This window comes from Eublepharis macularius, chromosome 14 (genome assembly GCF_028583425.1).
Source record: "Eublepharis macularius isolate TG4126 chromosome 14, MPM_Emac_v1.0, whole genome shotgun sequence".
NCBI classification, from domain to species: domain Eukaryota; kingdom Metazoa; phylum Chordata; class Lepidosauria; order Squamata; family Eublepharidae; genus Eublepharis; species Eublepharis macularius.
Window position 1 is genome coordinate 7,239,290 of NC_072803.1, and position 24,494 is coordinate 7,263,783.

The 24,494-nt window shown below is 44.2% G+C and overlaps 1 protein-coding gene across 3 annotated transcripts in view; it reads right to left on the minus strand.

Annotated features, from left to right (window-relative positions):
- The window catches only part of TRIM29 (tripartite motif containing 29), a 45,205-nt gene extending 36,314 nt beyond the window's left edge, over positions 1-8,891 (minus strand). For 2 of the 3 annotated variants that reach the window (XM_054998260.1, XM_054998259.1), the window contains exon 1: positions 7,802-8,891. In XM_054998260.1, coding sequence (XP_054854235.1) covers positions 7,802-8,659 — 858 coding nt within the window. In that variant the 5' untranslated portion in view covers positions 8,660-8,891. The remainder of the gene's footprint in view (positions 1-7,801) is intronic. The other variant, XM_054998261.1, reaches the window with a different exon arrangement.
- Between the last annotated feature and the right edge of the window lie 15,603 nt (positions 8,892-24,494).

A 24,494-nucleotide genomic window follows, 5' to 3' on the forward strand; every position in this document is an offset into this window, starting at 1 on the left:
GGTCCCCTGGACCCCTGAAGAATTGCTGCCTGTCTGAGACCCAAGCTACAAGAGACAAATTGCACAAGGAGGAGCACGTGAAGGGAGTTGCAATGTTAGCCAGGAAGCTGAATTCTCAAAGAGATCAGAAGGCTCAGTTAGTTTCCCCTGTTTACAGAGCCACTGAGATCACTGCTCAGAAGGTTTGTTTATTTCCTCTTGGCCTCCTAGAAGGGGAGGGGAAACTGACAGAGCCTTTGGGAGGCCAAGAGGAAATTAACACACCCTCTGAGCAGCATCTCCCTGGCTCTGTAGAGAGGGGAAATTGACAAAGCCTTCCGATCTCTTTTAAAACTCAGCTTCTCAGCTAACATTGTGATTCCCTTCACGTGCTCCTCCTCGTGTAATTTGTCTCTTGTAGCTTGGCTCTGAATAGACATTAGAGAATAATGACTTTGATGGAACACTGGTCTGCTTCAGTTTGAGGCAGGTTCATGTGTGCTCACCTTATTCTATAGCTGTGACCATTCACATTCGTCCTTAGCTACCCTTCCCTCCCTTCCCTTTATTTATTACAGGGATTGTATGACAAGTTTTTTCTTTGGAGCTAGCGAACTTTTCTGGGAGTCACCTCGGACAGAGGAAGCCTCAGCTTGTGAGGAGCCGGCCTGCTTTTTATGAGTTTCCTTTGGCTGTTCCCTACTTCTCACCACACTTTCTTCCAGGCAGAGTTCCTCTGGAAAGTAACAAGGGGTCAAGCCAACAGTTCCGCAGGGCCTATAAAACGGAGATGTTCCGCCAGGCCTTCGGCTGAGTGCCAGCGGGTGTCCTCCTTCTTCCATCTAAGACCACCACTTCTTCTGGGGCTTCCCTCGGCCATCTTCTACGCCCGTTTACGGACTCCCAATATTTGTTTAAATAGCCTGCTCCTGGACTATTTGAATGACTTTTTAAAAATTGTTATTGAGTTTATGTTTTTGTGACTTTGCATGTATTTTTTGAATGTTGTTAGCTGCCCTGAGCCCATCTGTGGGGAGGGCGGGGTATAAATCAAATAAATAAATAAATAAATAAATAAACCCAGAAGTTGTGTACCTTCTGACCAGCAGGCCAAGATCCACACTCAGAGGCATGCATGGAAAGAGGAGAACCCATTATATGTGCCAGGAGGTTTCTGGGTGATTATATGCCTGGGGTTTTTTGTCCCCCTACAGATAATAATTCCTTTCCTGGCAAGCAATAAGTCCCTATTTGATGTATGCACACCCTTGGAGTCTTGTTTGTACTCCGTGGGGAAACTTGCAACCAAATCACAACTCTCCAAAATACCCAGGGGAACACCCAGGGGCCCTCTCAAACATGATGCTTTTCAAAAGCTGGCTCTTTTCTTTGAACAGGTTTCATCCGCAAACCACTTTGTTTAAATTAGAAAGATCCAGTTCCAGTCACTGACAGTTCTGAGGCACTTGATTAAACCTCACGAAAGGGCGTTACAAAAAAAAAATTAAGAAGAAAAGACGAGGAAAATCAAAGCGCTAGTCCCTATCAGATGAGATTTGACGTGAGGTGAGGGCTGGACAAGGCTTTCTTTGTTATTGACAGACCTGAAGTTGTCAGATATTTCTGCGGCTTTATCGTTTTTGAAAAGAAAGGGAGGGGGGGAGGAAGCAATCCTGCAAAACAGGCTGTTGGAAACAACGATCTTGGTTTTAGAAGCATGTACCTGATTCCCTGAAGCCTCTCCAGAATTCTCTTTGTGAAAGTCTCTTTGCCCTGTGTTAGCTGAGAGGAAGTGTGCTTGAACATTCCGTAGCAGTGAAAAAGAATTTCAAACAGTAGTCACTGAGCTGACAGAGACTTCTAGTTGGATTTTAATGGAGAGGGGGATTATCCTGTTTCTTTAAATGCGTGAGTCTGAAAGCAAATAGGAGAGCAATTTTAAGTGGGTCTTGTCAGAATCTTACTCGGGTCTATTCGATTCGGGTTACTTCCAGGAAAATGTTTTTAGAGTATCACTGTTAGAGAGGAGATTGGGGGAAGCAACTCAAGAGCAAGGGTGGAGAACAACCCAGAGGAAGAAACAGTGGACCAGTTATGTCACACCTCTCAGAATCTCTCTACATTGCCTACAGTGGAGGAATGATTGACAAAAGTTTTGGAGTTTGCGTTAATGGCAAAACTTACTGCATTGGTTAGAGAAAGGACATTAGTTAACTTCTTGACTGAATGGAAACCATTAATAGACTTTTTGCATGAAATGGATAACAAGGATTTGATGACATCTGTATTTATGAATTAAGAAACATGAACAATAGAAAAAAGAGGGGTTTTGTGACTAACTTAGAATAAGTGTAACTCTAGACATGATATATACTTGTTGCGGAGAAAATAGGAACTCAACCTGTAGTGTAATCTAGGAGTTTTGTTGTTGTTGTTGTTTTCTTTTCCCTTTTCCTTTTAATTATATAGATATATGTATTGTTAGTGTGTCATGTTTAGAATTGTGTGTTTTTTCTTATTCTCTATGTTTATTGTTTATTATGTTATGGTGTATAGTTTATAGTTTAAATAAAGAAAAAATTAAAAAAGAAAAGAATCTCTCTACATGTGTCAGGAGATGCAATGGTAGCTGGGAAGGGTAGTTTAAAAAGGCAGAGCCGGCAGCAGGGCAAAGGCTTTGCTATGCACCAGAGCTGTGTGAAGGGGCTGTGAAATGCCAGAAAGGAAACTTCAGCCCAGTATAACCTTTCCAGGTCCAAACCCAGCTCTGGAGGGCAGTTGCAGCTCATTTCCATTCCTCGCTGCCCTCTGGTTGTGATCCTACACAGTTTAAGACTGGGGAGGTGAAATTGACAGAGCCTTTGGAGAAGATGAAATTAACAAACCCTCTGAGGAGGGATCTCTGTCAGCTCTGTCTTTTAAAACTACGCTTCCTGGCTAACATTGCATCTCCCTACACTTGATGAACACGAGCCAAGGCATCTCATGTAGAGAGACTCTCGATGTCCTCTTTGCTATTCTAATAGAAAGATAACGGCTGAAAATTCAGACAGTCCTGCTGAGACCCGCATATGGGACTACGTTTTGGAAGGCTGTAAATACTGAGAGATTTTGCTTTTCTGCTAGAGGCAAAGAAGGGAAGGGCTGATGCATAGTTCTCAGCTCCCGTGACTTTATCATAAATCTTGAGACAGTAATTAGGGTGCTATTTCCAGCTTTTTCTTTTTTCAAATGATACTTTGTAATGATGAAGGACCTAAAGTTAATAAAACTGACTTTCTATCGCTCTCTCTCAAATATTTTGGAGAAGGGGTGTTTTCTCTACTGCCTAATTTTGTATTCTCTACTGCCCAATCAGCAAGATTTACATCCATTCATTCCCATGTGAGAACGGGGAGTCACTGGAGATTTTCCAGTTCCTTGCACTTCTCTTGCAAGTATGGAGAAATGCAATTCCAAAATAAATGTTTTTATTCTTACACAACTTTTGGAACTCATTGTTTTAAAATGCATTCAGTCAATCTCGGCATTCTTCAGAGTAAACCATTATTAACTTACTATTTGGGGGGTTCCACCTAGCTGGTTTTAAGTGGGGTGAAGCACTGCGTTCGTGGGTATGTGTGTGAATGTGTGTGTTAGATCTGGCCAAGCATACAAATATTAGCTCCTGCATATGAGACATGTATGCACCAACTCACTTTTGGAACTCATTCCAAAATGCATTCAGTCAATCTTGGCATTCTTCAGAGTAAACCATTATTAATTTACTATTTGGGGGGTTCCACCTAGCTGGTTTTAAATGGGGTGAAGCACTGTGTGCGTGCGTGTGTGTGTGCATGTGTGTGTTAGATCTGGGCAAGCATACAAATATTAGCTCCTGCATATGAGACATGTATGCACCAACTCATGTAAATTTTCATGCAAACTCAATATTGTCAAGCCACACTTTCATCCTAAATGAGCAGTGATCAAAAGCAAATTCCGGTCTATATCCACGTCAGCATTTCAGAATCAGGTCAATGGATTTCCAGTTCATTTCAGCTGCCTTCAAGTCACGGCATGCCTTCTGAATCACAGCCTGCCCCGCACAAGCTTTTGGAACAGAAACTGAGAAGGCCTACAGATGAAAAACAGGTCTCTAGCTAACTCCATGCAAAGAGCGAGATGCTGCAAAAATGTTGGCTTTCTGGATTCTTGAGGATTTCTTTCATTCAACTGGACCTAAAGCAGCTTACAACAGTTAGGCATATATATATAATCCATTTAAAACCATAAAATAAACAAAAAAAAACCCGGAAGATCATTAGCATGAAACCAATACAATTAAAATGAACAAAAAGCAGCAAAGAAAACTCATGACTCATTTTTTTTAAAAAAGTAGCCTTGGTGCAAAGAACAAAATTAGTTTTCAGAAGCCCTTTGGAATAAACATATTTTCAACTTCCTGCAGAAGGCAAGAAGCAATGGGGCTACTGAGGGGAAATGCCTTAGCCTGGGGCCGTAGCTGAAAAGGCCCTGTTGCAGGCACCCACCAATCTTAAATGAATGCAGGCTCCTGCAAAAAGGGCTCTGCTGGGAGATCTCAGGGCCTGGAAAGTTTCCTATGGATGCATACGGTCATTTGGACCCAAGCCATTTAGGGCTTAAAGGGTGGCCTCAATTTTAATTGTTTTTTTTTTATTACTACTCTTGGCGGGAGTGGAGTTTTAGACTGCGTTGTTACATAAAGAAACCAAATTGTGTCTTAAACTGTGGTGGTGGAGAGTGCCGTCAAGTCATAGCTGCTATATGGTGACCCCAGCAGAGATTTCATGGCAAGAGACTAAGGGCCAAGCTACACATGACGAATGACACTTGAACAGCAAGTGTATTTCTCCCTGTTCACTTGCCCTCCACTCAATCCACTTGCCAGGCAAGTGTCTTTCGTCATGTGTAGCTTGGCCCTGACAGAGGTGGTTTGCCATCGTCTGTCTCTGCAACCCAGGTCTTCCTTGGAGGTCTCCCATCCAATTATTAACCAAGGCCAACCCTGCTTAGCTTCTGAGATCAGACGAGATCAGGCTTATATAGGCTATCCAGGTCAGGGTGTCTTAAACTGTAGCTCAGCTTAAACTCATAGTCAAAGGTCAGAGGTGAAAGAGAGCTGTATTCCACACTCATTCTTCTGTGGAAACTGTTAGAGGTTTGACCGCCATTGAACTGCCAGACTGTTCAATGTTTACAACAGGAACAGTGTTGTTCCATGCTCTTCTATGCACTGACTTTGTCATCTCTGTTTGAGCTTCCACCTTGTTGAAAGAAGCAAGTTTACTACAGTTGGCCGGATATTGTATAATATTGTATATGAGAATTGGATATATATAGCCTGGAAGTGTTTAGAATTAGATAAGTCATGCACTGTGCCAGTTTATATTACCAATAATCACCTAATATACTTTTGCAATTTTTCATTGGCTTTTGTCTTGTCCCTTAGTTGTTGTTTTCCACTTTGGTTGTTGCAGTTGTATCTAAGTGCGCTTCTCCTATTGGTAGTTCACCTTATTTTGTGCAGGCTAGCAACTCTTTTACATTTCTCTACCAGTAGAATGAAAGCCCCTGGTGTCACAGGCATGGGATGAGGGCAGCCACTATGTTCTAAAGGACGATGAATTTTAAAGGATCCTAGGCCAAGAAGCTGAACAGATACTCTGTTTTCCACCAAGTGTCACCAACTGTTCATTCCACTATGGAAAGGTGCCCGATGTTACTGGGCTCTAGAGCATGTGTTCTAGAACAAGCTGAGCCAAGGAGTTAATCCAGCCTCAGAGAAGGCGAAGCCAATTTGTTGGTGGTGTGTCTAGATAAGATTGGTGCTGTAGAGCTATTACTACTGGCGTCAAGCTGCCAAGCTTGGGAGGCATGAAATAAATTAAGCTTCTGAAGAAACGGGGTGGGGTGGGGAAGCCTTCATGAGTCATGGGGTAGAGCACAGGTCTTTTTTTGCTTGCCTGCAGGGCTGCCTTCAATCTCCGCCCCTCCCCAGTTCTCTTGGGGGCCCCACAATAGTTTGGCCAAAGGGAGCTCAGGCAAGGGCAATTGGCTTGATCCAATGTCTGCAGTGAACACTAGAATGGGTGTGATGTAGTAGCTAAGAGAATGAGCTGTGTTTGGAGGCATACCCGGAGTGTCTTGTCTGCAATGAACTCTCTAAGGAGCGATGGTTGTTGGGGGTTTTCCGGGCTGTATTGCCGTGGTCTTGGCATTGTAGTTCCTGACGTTTCGCCAGCAGCTGTGGCTGGCATCTTCAGAGGTGTAGATGCCAGCCACAGCTGCTGGCGAAACGTCAGGAACTACAATGCCAAGACCACGGCAAGACAGCCCGGAAAACCCCCAACAACCATCGTTCTCCGGCCGTGAAAGCCTTCGACAATACATCTCTAAGGAGCCTTTGACAAATGGCTGACTGTCAGTCTCAGCTCTTTGCACTATGGGGATAAGAAAACAGGCCCACCTTATAGGGCTGTTGTCAGAATTACAACAAGATATTATACATGAGGGGTCATGAACTCTGCATGCATTCTTATGAACCCCTGTCCAATCTTTTGAGTGGCCTGCCTCTCTTCTTCTTCTTCTTGAATGCCCTGGCCCTCTTCATTTGGAATGGTCTATTCTTTGCAAATGGCCTCCAGAGGCACCCTTAGTTGAGAGCCCCACGTGTGTTTGTGGAGAATCCGCTCTTTGGTCACATCTTGAGAAGGCAAGACTCACTGGAAAAGACTATAATGCTAGGAAAAGTGGAAGGCAGCAGGAAAAGCAAAAGACCTAAAACGAGATGGATTGACTCAATATAAGAAGCCGCGTTCTCCAATTTGCAAGATCTGAGCAAGTCTGTTAATGATAGGACGCTTTGGAGATCTTTCATTCATAGGGTTGCCGTAGATCAGAGGCAACTTGACGGCACATAACACACACACACACACCTTTGCCTCAGTATCTATCGATGCTAGTTAAAGAATAGTGTAGGCCACATCTTCCATTCTCTCTTTCCACACATCTCAGCAAGCACTTTGTATTCTCCTGCTCTCTCGGCAGTCCAACAACTCCCCAAACATATTTAGATATTCCAGCACCATCACCCTACACCCCCAAATTGTTCAGCCTCTGAAATGACACAAAACCCCAATGCTACGATCTATAACTGCTTCAAGGAAAACAAAAACCAAAAGGCAGTGTTGACGTAGCAGTTAGAGCATCAGAAACGGATCTGGGAGACCCAGGTTCAAATCAGTCAAATTAGGCTTGTCAAACACTCAGTCTAACCTACCTCACAGGTTTGTTGTGAAGATATAATGGATGCAAGGCGCTAAGTCACTTTGCATCCCTGCTGAGCAGAAAGACAGTATAAATAAAATAAATGATTAGCACTCTCGTTGGGTCTCGGATTTAAAAAGTAAGTGGCCTTCTTTTTGGTAATTGTTGGCCAGTTCACACATGCATTTTTATCACACGGCTAGTTCAATCACGATCCAATGAATGAATCATAAGAGATCCAATGCCAGAGACAGATCTTTAACGGCACTGCAAACAAAGCATTTTTAAAGCGTACTCCGTTTAGACTTTCAAGCCCAAATAATTTAGTGGAGAAAAGCCAAATGATGGCTCGATATGCCTTTGGGGACCAGTGGTTTCTATCCTTCATTGCCTAATCCAGAGATTTAAAGGTAGACCCATCATAAAGTTTTGTCTTCACACTACAACTACTGAAAATAGGACAGCACAGGTAAAGAGGCCACATCCTGTAGAAAACAAGACGGTTAAGTAATATGCAGAAAAGGTCCCTTACCTCTTTGCCGGATTTCTCGATCTCTACCGTCACCGTAGTGTGGTTCTTGTGCTCCTGGAACATGCAGAGGTAACAGATGCAGACCTGATCTGTCTGGCAGAAGAGTTCCATCGTCTTGCCATGTATGGGGCATTTCCTGGCTTCGAAGTCCTTGATGGGATCCAGGAGCTGGTGGTCTCGGAAAGCAGCCCCTTCTAAATGGGGCTTCAGGTGGAGCTCGCAGAAGCTAGCTTGACATACCAGGCAAGACTTCACAGCCTTCTGCTTGTTGTCAATGCAGGAGTCACAGAGCACCTCTTCCAAGTTCACCCGGGGCCTTGAACCGGCCACTCTACCGGCCCTATTGAAGTTGGCTCTCTTGGTGTCTCCTGCTTCTGTAAGAGAGATGGAGATAGTGGGCTTCCTTAGATCTGCAATTTGCCCACTGGAAAACAGTGGCTTTTTGGCGTCCCCTTCACTGGCAAAGGGTTTCTTTGTCTCTATTGTGAACATAGGCTTCCTCAGATCCCCCCTCTCTGGGAAGGAAATCTGGGGCCTTCTAGCTTCTCCTAGTTGCACATTGGGGAAAATTGGCTTCTTTGATTCCCCAGAATCCACATTGAAGAAGGTCGACCTCTTCTCATCGGCTGATTCAACAAACTGGATGATTGGTCTCTTCCACTCACCCCCAGAGTAAACAGAATTTTTGACCTGACCTGTCTCCAGCGAGGGACTGGTGGAGTTGCTTTTGCTGGCATCTTTTTCCCCTCTGATTGGACTGGTGGATTTCTTCACTTCCTCCACTTCTTTCTTAGGAGAGACAGAGGTCTTTGCTTCTTCTGCCTTTCCTGTGGTCCCATTTGTTCGTGCTGTCTCCATAGTGCAGCTTTGTCTCTGCTGTTTGTTCAGTTTTTCTTCCCTCCCAGCCTAGCTCCCTGTAAGAAGAAGTCAAATTTTGGCCTAGCTTGCTGTCTTCTTGGAAGCAAGCAACTTTGCTGGCAGTTGCCCCAGCAAGAAATGGAAGGGAAATACAGGAAAAGCTTTGCCTAAATGCCACACCTTCAAGACAGGGAGGAGAAGGGAGACACCTGAATGGGCAGAGCCAGAGAGAGAGAGAGAGAGAGAGAGAGAGAGAGAGAGAGAGAGATGTTACAAAAGGCATCAAGAGATCCAGGTGTATAACTAATTATACAAAGTAGTCCACACCCAGAAACATTCTTGTCTAACCAGGTTAGAGAACGAAGGACTGTTTCTGTGTCTTTCTCCCCTAATTTTTATTAAGAGGCAAGCAACCAGTTCTGCTACTGATTTCGAAAATAGTTTTCCATTGACAGCAAGAGAGGAATGGGCTGGTTTAGTTAGAAAGTGTGAGGCCCACAACACGAGTGTTACCAAGTGGGTCGCTTATGCACACAGGCCCAAGCAATTTGGCTTGCAAATGAAATCAATGCCAAGGTTGAGAAACCACATCCAACCTTTATATACTTGGAACCTGAGGTAAGAGTTTTCAGGTCAAGGAACAATGACGCCCAATGCTGAAGAAGTTTAAAACTGTGCAGAATTATCGCATTCTCAGGGCCAGGCTACAAGAGATGAATGACACTTGAATGGCAAGTGGATTGAGTGGAGGGCAAGTGAACAGGGAGAAATACACTTGCCGTTCAAGTGTCATTCGTCACTTGAAGCTTCGCCCTCAGTGAGGAAAAGAAACTGAAGGCCAAGCTACAAGTGATGAATGACACTTGAACGGCAAGTGGATCGAGTGGAGAGCAAGTGAACAGGAAGGAATACACTTGCCATTCAAGTGTCATTCGTCACTTGTAGTTTGGCCCTAATTTAATTCATTTCATTTCATTTATTAGATTTCTTGTCCCCCTCATAAGTGGGCTCAGGGCGGGTTACAAAAATATATATTGGTACAATAAATTAAAACAACAATACACAGTAAAAAATAAAATAAACAGTTTCATGATTCCAATACTAAAGTTAAAACCACAATCTAAAATCCCATCTCCAGTCTGTGCCAAATGACTGCTCCCCTGCCCCTACTTGATTTCTATCAGAACACCTAGGTACTGAAAAGTTCTGTATCATTTCGAGAAATGAGGGATGTGTTTGTCTGTGTTGTGTTGTGTGTGTGTGTGTAATTTTCTACTCTGTGGTTTCATTCTGGGTACAACGGCCCTTCCCAGTTCAGCTACCACCTCCCCGTCAGCAGCACAAGCGATACTCTAAATTTTAAAACCAGTACTTATTCATCTTTTTTTCTTTTTAAAGGGCTATTTATGACTTTTATTTTCTCTTTTCTTCCCTCTGTGCTTCTTGGGCTGAGGTGAAATCTTAACACAACAGCCTCGGGGAACTTGAGACGATTAAGAAATGTTCCAGGGTGGAGTTTTGTGTTCTCAGATGTACTGACACAAATATGCGGAGCTTCTTTCTTTCCCCTTCAAGGACACAATAATGCTTAAGGTTGGAGAGAACTGCAGTCAGGCAACCACACAGCTCTGCAAAATGACATAACTGGATCCTCATACTTAGTTGATCCCTTGTTTGGTGCTCCAAATGCACCAAACAAGGTGGAGCTTTTTGTGCCCTTCTGATGTCCTTATTTGCCTGGGACCATCTCCAGAGGTCCCTAATTTTTTCAGTCCCTAATTTTTCCTCATTTTACTTTTGGGGAAAGGTCAAAGCTATGGTTCTGTTATTCAGACAAGTCATGGGATGCTCACAGACATTACTTGCATGGCTACAGGTAAGTTTCACAATGGAGCCCGTAGCAGCTCCATGGGGTGGTTTGCAGATGGGGGAGCCTGCAGCCGCTTCTCCCTGCATGCTGACAGGCACAAAACTCTATTGTTCCCCAACAAATACAAGGATTTTGTAATATGTACCACACAAGACATCTGACATGTTAAGAACACGTGTCAGGATATGCAATGTTAGCCACAAAGGGTAGTTTAAGAAGATAGAGCTGGCGGCAGGGCAAAGGCTTTGCTATACACTGGAGCTGTGTGAAGGGGCTGTGAAAGACCAGAAGGGAAACTTCAGCCCATTATAACCCCTCCAGATCCAAGCCTGGCTCTGGAAGGCAGCTCCAGCCTATTTCCATTCCTCGCTGCCCTCTGCTTGTGATCCCACACAGTTTTAGACTGGAGAGGTGAAATTGACAGAGCCTTCCCGGCTGTGAAGATGAAATTAACAAACCCTCAAAGGAGTGATCTCCGCAGGCTCTGTCTTTTAAAACTACACTTCCTGGCTAATATTGCTTCTCCCTACATTTGACGAACATGTGCCGAGGCATCTCGTGTACAGAGACTTGTATTCCTAATCACTTGCATATGTGATCTGGCATTTTCAGTAGTCAGATTTCTCCTCTAGCCCTCAGACTGAAAAGAAGCCATTTTGACCTTTAGTGTTTTCTGGGTTTTCAGGGAGATCTCTAGTGCCCCCCCCTCACTCAGCTGCCTCCTATTCATACATACTCCTGGAAGAAAGAACTGAGTGCACTTTCTTTATGTTCCTTTAAACTGACACCAGCAAACCTAAAAGGAGCACAAAAGAACATTTCCTTTTTTTATTTTTAAAAGGTTTGTGCCATCTCTTCAGGAGCTTGCCAAGGAGGCTTACAACAAAGCATTAAAATATGTTAATTAAAAAACAACAGTAATGCCCAGTCCATCGTAAAAATATACACCATACACAGAGACCACTGACAACTTAAAATAACAGTTGCAAGAGTAAAATTACATTAAAAGATCGACCTCCTTGATTATAATTAATTAAAAGCCCAGGTGAACAGAAACCTTTCGGTCTGGTGCTTAAAAGAGAGCAATGCAGGCACTCCATAAGTGAGGTGCCACCACGGGAATAGCTGTGTGGGACGGACTCAGCTTCAGATGCTGAGATTTCCAGTCAGTGAGCTATGATTGACATGTCCCCCCCCCCCGCCGCCGCTGCCACCACCACCATGTGGCTAGCCTGAAATGGCAGTTGGGGATGGAATGTTGGGGGAGCTGGCAGTTGGAGTTGGAGGGTAAACGAGAGAGGGAAAGGGAGCTGGAGCCTGGCTTTAGACCAGAGAGGGTCAGCCAGAGAATCCTCTGTGAGAGGAAATAATGCTTGTGAAACACTTTTAGTCCTAGGACTAAAGTGGGGAGAACCAGCACTAACTCCTACATAGGGCCAAACTACAAGTGACGAATTACACTTGCCTGGCAAGTGAACAGACTCACGTGTATTCCTCCCTGTTCACTTGCCATTCACTTGCGCTCCATTTGATCAAGTGGAGCACAAGTGAACAGGGAGGAATACACGTGAGTCTGTTCACTTGCCAGGCAAGTATAATTTGTCATTTGTAGCTTGGCCCGTAGACTCAAGAGATCTGGGAATTATAGAGGGCCAAGGAAGTGGGCAGAAAGGAGTCTCCCCTTCAGTGCCAGGAACAGGGTTATAGCTCATAACTATAACGCCTGCCCAGTATCTAGGAAGGGTTTGTCTTAAGTCTGGAGAGGAGGGAAAGTTGTGTTGTGTTTGTGTTTGAGTATATAAAGTGTAACATCTGTGAAGCAGTGTCAACCTCTGAAAGAAGCCAGAAACCTAGTGTTGTACTAAGTGTTTTGTGCCTCACACCAGTGAAGTTCCTGTACAAAAACCTTTCTGTTTCTTCAGTTCAAACACCTGTCTACCTGCCTTCTGACTTCACCTACTGTAAATAAACCTTCAGTTGCATTTTGAACCTCCCCAAGCCTTGTGTGCCAGTTTCTTCTAAAGGGAAGCGCAAGCCCCTGATCTGTCCCCTACTAAGACTTGGCTGGGTAACCATTTTTAATATTTCTTAAGGGTGGGACAAGAAGGAAAGTTGAAGCTTAACATCAACCATGCTACCAGAGGCTTCCCAGCCCAGTATACAGCTTCATAGGCTTAAAGAGGAGAAGTTTTACCTCAGGGTAGGGGAAGGTCAGCCTAAGCCTGAGTTGGACGTGGGTTTGTGGCACCACGTCTCTGGTTGACACCTGCAAGTTGTTTCACTCCCTCCAAGCGCTTATCCCAGCTGGAAAGAGGGAGCACTTGGGCCACACATTTCTATGTGGCAGTGGGTCCTCTGCTTGGCCTCAGACCTTGGCAGATGCCCACCGTGTCAAAATGAATGTTGGCCACGAGTGCACATGCAGATAAATGCCCTGGCATCCTCTTGCCACACCACATGTCACAGCTAGTGAGACTGATTTGGATCTATTATGTGCGTGCAGCTGCAGGAGAATAGAGATAGACTATGTGCAGGGCTTTTTTTCAGCAGAAACACGGTGGAACGGAGTTCCAGCACCTCTTGAAAGTGGTCACATGGCCAGTGGCCCCGCCCCCTGCTCTCCAGACAGAGGGGAGTTTAGATTACCCTCTGGGAGCAGGGGGCGGGGCCACTGGCCACGTGACCATTTTCGCCGAGGGCGATTTAAACTTTAAAAAACTCCCCCCTTGTTCCAGCTGACCCAAAGTGACATCATTGTGCGGTCCTGAGTTCCATCACTGAGTTCCACCACCTCTTTTCCCAGAAGAAAAGCCCTGACTATGTGCATCTACACAACAGTAGTACATTCACTGGGACTTGTGCCTGACGTGTTTGAGTTGCATGTTAAAATATTCAGCACTGTCTGTTTTAAATAGTTAATTGGATTGCTAAAGTTTCCTATGCAATCCTCCCCTCTTTTCTTCAAGTGTTTAGGTAAGCAAATGATGAAGTGCGTACTTGGGAGGAGGATGAAAGCAGACAAAGAGAAGGCGATGCCAAAAGGAACGACAGAACATGACAGTCGGGAAGCATTCGTTCCTTCTGATTGACTATCGGAACTAATGCATCATTGTTAGCATTCATTTTAACAGCATCGGAAGCCTACAGATACAACAGTGCAAAAGGTGGGCTGTTTGGGATTGTTTAGTATTGCAAGCAAAGTTCAGCAATTTTTGATGTGTTGTTACGTGCTATGTGCCATCGAGTCGACTACAACCCATGGCGACCCTATGAACGAAAGACCTATCATTAACAGACTTGCTCAAATCCTGCAAACTGGAGAATGTGGCTTCTTTTATTGAGTCAAGCCATCTCGTTTTAGGTCTTCCTCTTCTCCTACTGCTCTTGACTTTTTGATAGCTGGTATCAAATCCTTTTTGAGCAAGTAGAAGCGGCGGAGATAGGGATAGTGTCTGAAGGTATCTTTGAGTGAAAAAAAATTATATCACACAAGCCCTGTCTGTTGATTGATGGTTGCCCAAGAGACATCTTCATTTCCATATATTTGGTTTTAATCGACGATGCTTTATATTTGATTACCTTGAGCCAAGAAGAAAGGTGGGGTATAAATATTTTATTAAATTGAATTGATTATGTTCTGCTTCAGTATTTTTACTACTCTATATTGGATTCTTGCTAATACTGTGTCTTTTAAACTTGTATCTATTTACCCTGTGGCATTGTTTCTGGAAATGTCCTTGATTCTGTATTGAAATGTACTTGATACTGACTGTACTAAGCTCACACTGTGTAATCCACCTTGAGTCTCAGTGAGAAAGGTGGACTATAAATGATATAAACAAACAAACCGTATCAAAATGTGGCGGTTGCCCAAGCCCTTGGCAAAGGGAGGGAACAAGACCGATAGCCGCTGCAGGATCTTCCTATGTTACTACCGCGTGAATTCTTCGGCTAGCATTCACGCAAACATGGATGGATACTGTTTGCTGCAAGGTGTGTTGCCTGCAGCCTACCAGTACACACTTCTACTGATGAGCAAGGTTGAAAGCCTGCAAGCAAGCCCCATTGAACTCAGTCAGACTTACTCATTTGCAAATTTTCACAGTTTCCAACTGTTAATCAGTTGAAACATGCCCAAGTCCTCAACTAAGTTTGCTTTATTCAGGCAACTTCTTGAGGTTGATGTATTGTCGAAGGCTTTCACGGCCGGAGAACGATGGTTGTTGGGGGTTTTCCGGGCTGTATTGCCGTGGTCTTGGCATTGTAGTTCCTGACGTTTCGCCAGCAGCTGTGGCTGGCATCTTCAGAGGTGTAGCACCAAAAGACAGAGATCATTCTTCTTAAGAATGAACAGAGCATGGGCTCCAGTTCTGAAAAACACCAGGCCAACAAAACACTCCACACCCGACAATAGCCCTGCAGAGAAGATTAGCACATCAAGCACCAATCCATATGCAAAAGAACCGCCTCAGGATACAGTGAAGCCTCCCGCCATTAGCATTCCACACCCTGGGAAACTCTTACAGAATGACTCAGCTCAACCCCACCCCTCCTGAGTAGATACAAATGACCTACATCTTTTCCACACTGTGACACTGAGAGATCTCTGTCTTTTGGTGCTACACCTCTGAAGATGCCAGCCACAGCTGCTGGCGAAACGTCAGGAACTACAATGCCAAGACCACGGCAATACAGCCCGGAAAACCCCCAACAACCATCGTTCTTGAGGTTGCTTTGCAATAATCAGAAATCAGCAGGGGGCCACATAGCTTTTTTTCCAGGGCCATTCTAGCTTTGTAGTCCACCTTAGGATTGGCTGCCACAACAATTTAGATTGGAGGAGGGAGTCATTTGCTCTCAGTAATACCCTCAGGCAGCCAAATCTGATGGACTCGGTGGCACCATGACATCAGGAGATTGCTTGATCCAATCGGCTGGAATCACACAATTAAGAAGAAAGAAGTTTTACAAGGTCACAAAATCAACAGCATGGCGAGGCTGCAAACAAGTGTGTGTGTGATGTGCCATCAAGTCACTTCTCACTTATGGCAACCCTGTGAATAATAGTAAATAATAGTAAAGAGTCCAGTAGCACCTTTAAGACTAACCAACTTATTTGTAGCATAAGCTTTTGAGAACCACAACTCTCTTCATCAGATGCAAGGTGCTACTGGACTCTTTGCTATTTTGCAACTACAGACTAACACAGCTAACTCCTCTGAACCTATGAATAATGACCTCCAAAACGTCCTATTGTTAACAGACTTACTCAGATCTTGCAAACTGATGGCCGTGGCTTTCTTTATTGAGTCAAGCCATCTTATTTTGGGTCTTCCTCTTCTCCTACTGCCTTCTACTTTTCCTAGCGTTATTGTCTTTTCCAATGAGTCTTCTTTTCTCATAATGTGACCAGAGTACAATTTAGTAATTTTAGCTTCTAGGGAGAATTCAGGCTTGATGTGATCTAGAACCCACTTATTTGTTTTTGGCCATCCGTGGTATCCACAAAACTCTCCTCTAGCACCACTTGTCAAATGAATCCATTTTCTTCCTGTCAGCTTTCTTCACGGTCCAATTTTCACACCCATACACAGTAATGGGGAATATCATAGTATGAATTATATTGATCTTATCCCCGGTGACACATCCTTTTCCTTAAAGCTCTTTTCTAGTTCCTTCATTGCTTCCCTTCAGAGTCTCAGTCTCCTTCCGATGTCTTGTTTGCGCTCTTCTTTTTGGTTGATGATTGAGCCAAAGAACATAAAATATAAGAGGAGGATTTTTTTGAGGATCTACTTCAAAAGCCCATTTTTAAAACCATAATCAGACCTCATGAAAATCTCATGTTAAACCTCATAAAAGTTCCATGCAGTGTGAACTGGTCGCTCTCTCCTCTCTGGGTTTCTTTAATTTCTTTTAAAATCAAAATATGCTAACATTGATCACAACATTCAATGGCAAGGAAGGAAACCCAAGAGCTAGAAAACAACATTTAGGAAACAAAGAATCCCAGCAGGTTTTACCTTGCCTTCTGGCTCAACTGAAATATGCACAGAATCCCAGTTGGGGGGTAGGGCCAGAAAGGAATTTCTACATCCTGCAAAAAAATGTCTCAGGGCTCAGTAGAGCCTCTTCTTGCATTTTTTTCGGCACCTAAGCGGAGAGCAAAAATCTTTGTCAATAGCGGCTGGTGATTCACATGTCAGTCAGCCACCAGCTTGATAATCCTTCTGTCACTGAATCCTCCTCAGGGTGTGTCTAGACAGTGCAAGGGTGTGACAAGTGCGGTGGGTGACAAACCTCAATCAGTGTGTCTTGCAGCCTTTTTATAGGGGTTCCTATCAGGAGTGCGCATTTGTATATCGATGCAAATCAATGCTTGAAATTCCCTATTTGGTTTTGGATCAGGAACGCCCGGAACTAAAATAAGCAGGGAATTTCAGGGACTATTTTGAATTGGAAATATCCAAATGCACACTGCTAATTTCCATAAATGTTCCCTTTACCACAGCTGGTAGCTCATGTCGAAACCACCCATACCGGAGCCCAGAATTTTTTGTAGGCTGATCAGTTAGCACATGATCACCTTCCGTGTAATGGAAGAAATCGAGTTGAATATATCTTCCTATTGCTCAAAAATACAAGGCACTCACCTAGATTTTAAATATAACATCCCTGCAGTTTCAACCTCCAAATCTTCAGTTTAAGTTCATGTGGAAGTAGTGGTTCTTTATTGTCATGTGAGTTTCTGTCTCCTTGAATTTTTCTATAAAAGGTACACATTTTTAACATTATCTGTCATCCAAGAAATCAGTAGTATATGTGAAGAAATGGAATTGCAAGCCCTCCCTGTTCCTGTGAAGGCAGATAATCCCATGACACCCCCAAGTCTCAGTGATGCTCCCCCTTCCCCTCACTGCCTGGTGTTACCAAAAACAAACTGGGTAACAAACTGCCACCAGCACCTCTGAGAGTATCTCCTGATGAACAGATAAACCTAGTGCCCTATATCTGCATTGCTATTTAGAAACTCGACTGAGTCGCTGATCCTCCCACTTTGCTCCAACAAGCTAGCACAAGGACAATCTATCACAACATCACAATTTCAAGCTACTGCACTCCACCAATGGCAAGTTTGCCCATTATTCCTCCCATCCCTGCACTTCAGATAGCAAGACAGCGGTATAGTATGTTTCCAGATACCAGGCTTAGAGCATTTAAAATGTAAGAAAGTTTAATGAATGAATAAAAAGAACACACATGGCCTGTTCAAGCATTCAGACAGAGCAAGGATTCAAAGAAAAAGAGAAAAATGCAATCCCCTTTCTTTATACTTAGCCTAAACAATGTTCAAATAGGACAGGACTTGAAGTGGCAGTAGTTTACAATTCAGCGTTACCTTATTTCTCATGATTAGGATGTTACCTCATTGTCCTTTGACGCATGAACAAGATGGACTCCATAGGTAAAAATGTAGTCCTTTGTGGCTGGCACTCCCAAGTCAAGAGCAAGATGCAAGAGGAAGACCTTCTTCTCTGCATCCAGAGAATGTATACTGGCCTTTCTGCTTCAAGAGGAAGGGTTTATTATCTAGCCATTTGGGCTCCCTGCAGCCTCTGTCCTTTTAGGTGTGGCATTCAAGCAGGGTGTGAGATGGTAAACAATTGTCTTTGGCCAGAGCTATTAGCATATATAAACACTTAAGTACCTTGTGCTTGGAGCCTGATGTCTCAACTCCCCCTCTCGGCCCCCTCCTTTCCTGCCAGCTAGAGAGTTTGCAGCTGGGTTTCAACGCATAGAACACAGTCACACCAACTAAAATATTGGAATGAATTCTTGGATGAGGGAATATGGTATATGTCACATAAGCTGGGGAACCATGAATAACCATGAGCAGAGCAATTCAGATATCCCATTCCCCTCCCCTAATCACCCCTCCACATTCTATAGCTTTTATGGATCTGAGCAAGTTTCCTCTCTCCCTTTTTCCTTTAAGTGAACTCATCTGCTCTCAACATTCATTGCTCCTGAAGTCTATCAGCCCATTTTTGAAGATGTGGGTATTTTCTTTCAGTTAATTTACAAAGTCTTTTTTTCTACATGCTTGGGGAGTTCCCCAGGCAGGGCTTTTTTCTGGGAAAAGAGGGGGTGGAACGCAAGACTGCACAATGATGTCACTTTGGGTCAGCTGGAACAAGGGGGGAGTTTTTTAAAGTTTAAATCACCCTCGTTGAAAATGGTCACATGGCTGGTGGCCCTGCCCCTTGATCTCCAGACAGAGAGGAGTTTAGATTGCCCTCCGCACCGCTCCAGTAGCGCGGAGGGCAATCTAAACTCCCCTCTGTCTGGAGATCAGGGGGTGGGGCCACCAGCCACGTGACCATTTTCAAGAGGTGCCGGAACTCCATTCCACTGCGTTCCAGCTGAAAAAAAGCCCTGTCCCCAGGTAGGTAGACACTCCTGTTTTGTCTATGGCCTGCTCTTCCTCTGCCATACACACTACCCAATGTAACTTTCTGTCATGTCCCCTAACTTTTTTTGCTGATCTCACACCATTCTCAGAACATGCACACAACATATGGTAGACTCTTCTTTGAATGGTACCAAATTCAGATTACAAGTGGGAAGGGATCACTTTTTGGGATGACATTGCACAGTTTTCCAAAGGAGCAACAAGCTGCCATGTGTTAAATTAGATTCTGTATTCCAATCTTCCATAATGCTCACTAAGTGACCTCAGGCCAGTCACTCAGCTGGCCTAAACCTCATCACTTTATTGTTGTCAGGATAAAATGGGAAAGGAAGATCCATGCACACCACAGTGAGTTCATTGATGGAAGGACAGTGTAAAAGTGCACTAAACAGATGAGAGGGGGAAGAGCTGGGATTCAAATCTGGAACCCCTAAATCCTAACCCCTAAACTCTAACCATTCCACCGTGCTGGCTACCTTGGGGACTGTGGTTCATGTGTGGGGCAGTGCATTGCATTATCTAGACAACAGTATGGAGGTTTGTGTATGTCAGGCATTGTGACGTTATGGGAAGTTGGCTTTGTTTTGCCAAAGTGTACATTTGTCTCTGCAAACAACACAGAAGCATGCATTTGTCCCTGTAGACGCATGCCCTGCCCCAGTAATTGTATCAACAGTCCATTAAGTGCTTAGTATGCACCCACGGCAGCTATGGACAGGCCACCAGGTGAGACGGTGAACACCTCCACAAAAACAGCGCATAAACTCCCAAGTCCTGCTCACTTCAAATTGTGAGCGTATCAGAAATGTGAAAACATGGGGAATCGGCTCAGGAAACCAAGAGAGCGTTTTGAGGAAGGTAAATTCAGCATCCCATTATTATTTTTTTCCAGATTGGGACATCTCTAAAAGCAGGAATATATTTAGCCACCCCAAGGTGAAAGGACCGACAGGGTGACACCCTATGATTTGCACTGCTTTCTTCTTTGTAATTTTCTTTGTGTGTGTGTCTGTGTGTGTGTGTGTGTGTGTGAGAGAGAGAGAGAGAGAGAGAGAGAGAGAGGGTGCAGGAGATTATCAGCAATGAATGCCCAGTTTTCTCATAGGAGCCACCCAGAGTTAATGAGGGCTTTCTAGCCTGACTCAGGCAGCAACATTTCTAAAGCACTGCTAAGTACCATTCGCCTGTGGCTTCTGGAGTCCTTTACAAATCTCACTGAATTGGGCTTCACAACAAACCTGTGGAAAAGGTCAGCTTTACTAGCCTTGTGTAAACAAACAGGGAGGGACATGCCTGTGGCATGTTCATCAACTAGCGAAGAGGGGTCCACACAGCTTCCATATACCACCCTGGCATGGTAGTGAGAGCCAGTTTGGTGTAGTCGTTAAGAGCGTGGGACTGTAATCTGGAGAGCCGGGTTTGATTCCCCACTCCTCTGCTTGAAGCCAGCTGAGTGACCTTGGGTCAGTCACAGCTCTCTGGAGCTCTCTCAGCACCCCCCCCCTCACAGGGTGATTGTTGTTGTGGGGATAATAATAACATACTTTGTAAACCACTCTGAGTGGGCATTAAGTTGTCCTGAAGGGCATTATATAAATCAAATGTTATTATTATTATTATAACCCCCCTTCTCCGTTCCTGGCATTTGGGAAATAGGGACCCTCATTGCTTTCAAAGCTAACTCTCTACTTGCACATCTGGTAGGTGCAGTGAGGAAATCAGGCCCTCCACTGCATGCCTTCACTGCACGGAACTAGGGATGATGTGGATTTCACTATGAATATGTTTATTATTTTATTTTTGAATGTAATTAGATTTATAGCCTGCTCACCCTGCAAGCAGGCTCAGAACAGATTAGTTAAGAGGGCGGTATTGTAGGAAAGGGGTCCCAGATGTTTCGGAACCATCGATTTCACCATTATGTTGCCTTACATATTATCTGTGGCTTTAAATATGTACTCCTATATCCTACCTGTGCTTCATGTTGTTCAATGTAAGTCCTAGAATTGATTATGTTCTGTTTCAGCAATTCTTCACCCCCATATTGGATCCTTGCTAATATGATGTCTTTGTAAACTTGTATCCATCTACCCTGTAGCATTGTTTATGGAAATGTCCTTGACACTGTATGGAAATGCCTGCCTTTGTCCTTGCCACTGATTGTACTCATCTCACACTATGTAATCCGCCTTGAGTCTCAGTGAGAAAAGCAAAATATAAATGACATAAATAAAATAAAATAAATAAACTGTATAAGTAAAAACATGGTCGCATAAAACAGTATAACAACATCAATACACGATTTGTTAAAAACTGCAGCGCACACGTTGCACAACCCTCCAGCATCCAGGGTTGAATTTACCAGGTTCAAAGGTGTCGATCAGATGCAAGTCAACCACTCCACCTGGTTGGTTTGTGCTGAACGGCCACTATAACCTGCTGAACTCACAAAACTGTGCATACGCAAAGAAACTACCATTTCAAATTGATTAGCCGCCATTAGTGTACTCAGACAAACACCGAAGGGTAGGATTTTGTTGAAACACAGCATTTATTTATGATGGGTTTATATTCTTTTTGAGTGATCTCATTGTCTGTTTGAATGGTGCCATTATGCCACATCAATTTGTGTGTGTGTGTTGGGGGGGGGGAACAGTGTGAGATGTGTGAGAACACAGTCAATTGCACTGCTCTGTGTGATCAGGAAAGAAAAAACAGCACAGCAACCTGTCAAACATGGGCAAACAGATCAATGAACTATAAAACTCATCAAAAAAATCAGAGCTCTGTTTGCAACCAGTGAACGACACAGAATGGCCAAAGTTAGGAGGGACGACCTTTTCCTTTATACCTCTGAGGTTCTCCCATTGAGCTGAGGAGTCATTTGGGAAGTTTTCCCTCGAGCAAAACTAGCCCTTGAGTCTTTGTGACCTTAAGCAGTCACATATTCTCAGCCTATCTTACTATATAGGGTTGTTGTGAGGATAAAATTGAGGAGGGAGAATGTTATAAGCATCTTTGGGTATGCAGGGGGGGGGGGAAGAAGGGCAAAAATAAGTAAATAAATGTGTTTCAGGTGGGTAGCTGTCAGAAATTTGATGAAGAGAGTTTTGACTCTCAAAAGCTTACGCCTTGGAAATCTTGTCAGTCTTTAAGGTGCTCGACTCAAATCTTGCTCTAAATAAATGTTTATATCATTTCCTTGAGCTGATTTCTTCTGTCAAACACACACAGCTTTATTTGTATATCAGAAACGCATTATTATCCCAATAATGATATATATACATTATACATGTAAATTAGGGGTATATCGTGTAAAAAAATCCTTGCCACTAAAGAACAAATCATCGATACAGGTAACAACTGAAACCATTCACAACAACAATATGCAGACAGAAACAAAGACGAGCCGATTCATCTACCCTTTTTTCATTGCCTCTCCTCTACAAGGTTTTGCAAAACTTTTCCTTTCCAGAGACATTTGCCCAACTTTCTTGTGCTTAGTGGTGATGTCACTGGCTGTTTTCCTCCACCTTTATCCGACTTTTATTTCCTGCTTCTTCATTGTTTTAATTAATATGTAGGTCGCGTTGAGTACTATGAAAAGCAGGCTAGAAATTTACCCAGTCGAACAAATAAAATACACTGAAGCCATGGGAGGAAAGGAAGGAGTTCTCGGTCGTTGCCTAGCAACCACAAGGCATGCAGTTTCAAACACTTCTTAATTATAGGAGCACTTTTTAATGACAGTTTTATTTATTTATTACATTGTAATCCTGTGCTTCCTCCCAGAAGTTGAGGGCAGCGACTCCCCTCCTCCATTTTATCCTGCTAACAACCCTGCAAGGTAAGCTGGCCCAAAATCATCCAGTGACTTCCATGGAAAGCAGAGATTAGAAGCTGGGTCTTCCCGGACCTAGTCCAACACTCTAACTACTATGCATATGGTATATCAAGCATGCCTATAATCCTATAACATAATTCTCGTAGCGTGTTTCGGACGACGCACATTTATTCTGGTGCGCCTGCACGGGTGCACCAGGATAAAAAGTGCATGTTGGAACGCCGTCTCCAGAGGGCGCTGCTGGTGGCAGAGGGCCGGGCGAGTCTGCCTGGCCCTCTGCTGCCAGGCTACGTAGCCCAGTTGGAGGAGGAGGGCAGCGCAGGAAGAACGACATGCCTGCAAGCCCCAGTGAAGCCCAAACAACGGGGAGGGGGCAAAGCACCCGCCACCTCTGAGCCCCAGTGGAGCCGCACCGCACCCATCTTGGTGGAGCCAGGGCGTGATATGTCCCGGCTCCAGTGGGGTTCACAGGGCTACAGGTGCATCACCCCCTCCCTCTCAGCTCTCCCCAGACCCCCCTTGCCCCCCTACCTGTGAATCCTCCCCAGACCCCTCCTGTGTCTCAGCCCTCGCCAGACCCCCCCTTGCCCCCTATCTCCCAACCCCCCAGACCCCTCCTGCGTCTCAGCCCTCCCCAGACCCCCCTTGCCCCTCCACCTGCCAGCCTTCCTCTTTCAGCTCTCCCCAGACCCCCCTTGCCCCCTACCTGCAAATCCTCCCCAGATCTCTCCTGTCTCTCAGCTCTCCCCAGACCCCCCCTTGCCCCTCCCCCTGCCAGCCCTCCCCAGCACCGGCTTTCTAGAGCCCGTTGTATTTCTTTGCACACTGGGCTTTGTTTCTAGTGCTCCCATAAATAAGTAAAGCAAGAAGTAGCTGGAGCATGGATTTTGCAGGCAAAGGGCTTGCTTACCCCCATCGCCAGCTCAGGATGTTGGCTGGCAGTGTGACCCTGGCAGCAAGAAACAGTTGGCAACAGTGCCCTGAAAAGAGATTCTGGTGGTTTAATGAGCAAGACACAGTTCTAGTAGCATTTTAAAGAACAATAATGTATTTTAATGTATTTTTAACTGTGTTCTAACTTTGTTTTTACTTGTTTTTTTGATATTTTACATTGTAAACCACCTTGTGCACTTTTGGAGGAAAGGTGGCTAATAAATATTTGAAACAAGCAAGCAAGATTTCCAGGGTATAAGCTTTCGAGAGTCAAAGCTCTCTTCATCAGATACAAGTAGGAATATATCCTCCATCTGACAAAGAGAGCTGTGGTTCTCAAAAGGTTATGCTATAATAAAGTTGGTTAGTCTTAAAGGACTCTCTACTATTTTGCAACTACAGACTAACACGGCTAACTCCCCTGGAAGTTAGCTCTTATATCTGGAAGTGCTCTGGAAGTGCTCTTATATCTTAGTCAGAAGGTGGGAAGGGTGATACAAAGAAAGAATCCAGAAGTTGAGGTACAATACAAGATATAATCAGCTTGATTAGAGCAGGGAAGAAATTCTTAGGGGTAGGAAATGCAGAAAATCAGTATCTGTCGTGAGATAAAAAATCCCATGTCCCTGTTCAGACCTGGGGGGATCCATTGTTCTGATTCTGAATTTGTGAATGAACTCAAGTTCAGAAATCTCACATTGTAATCTCCCTTGGG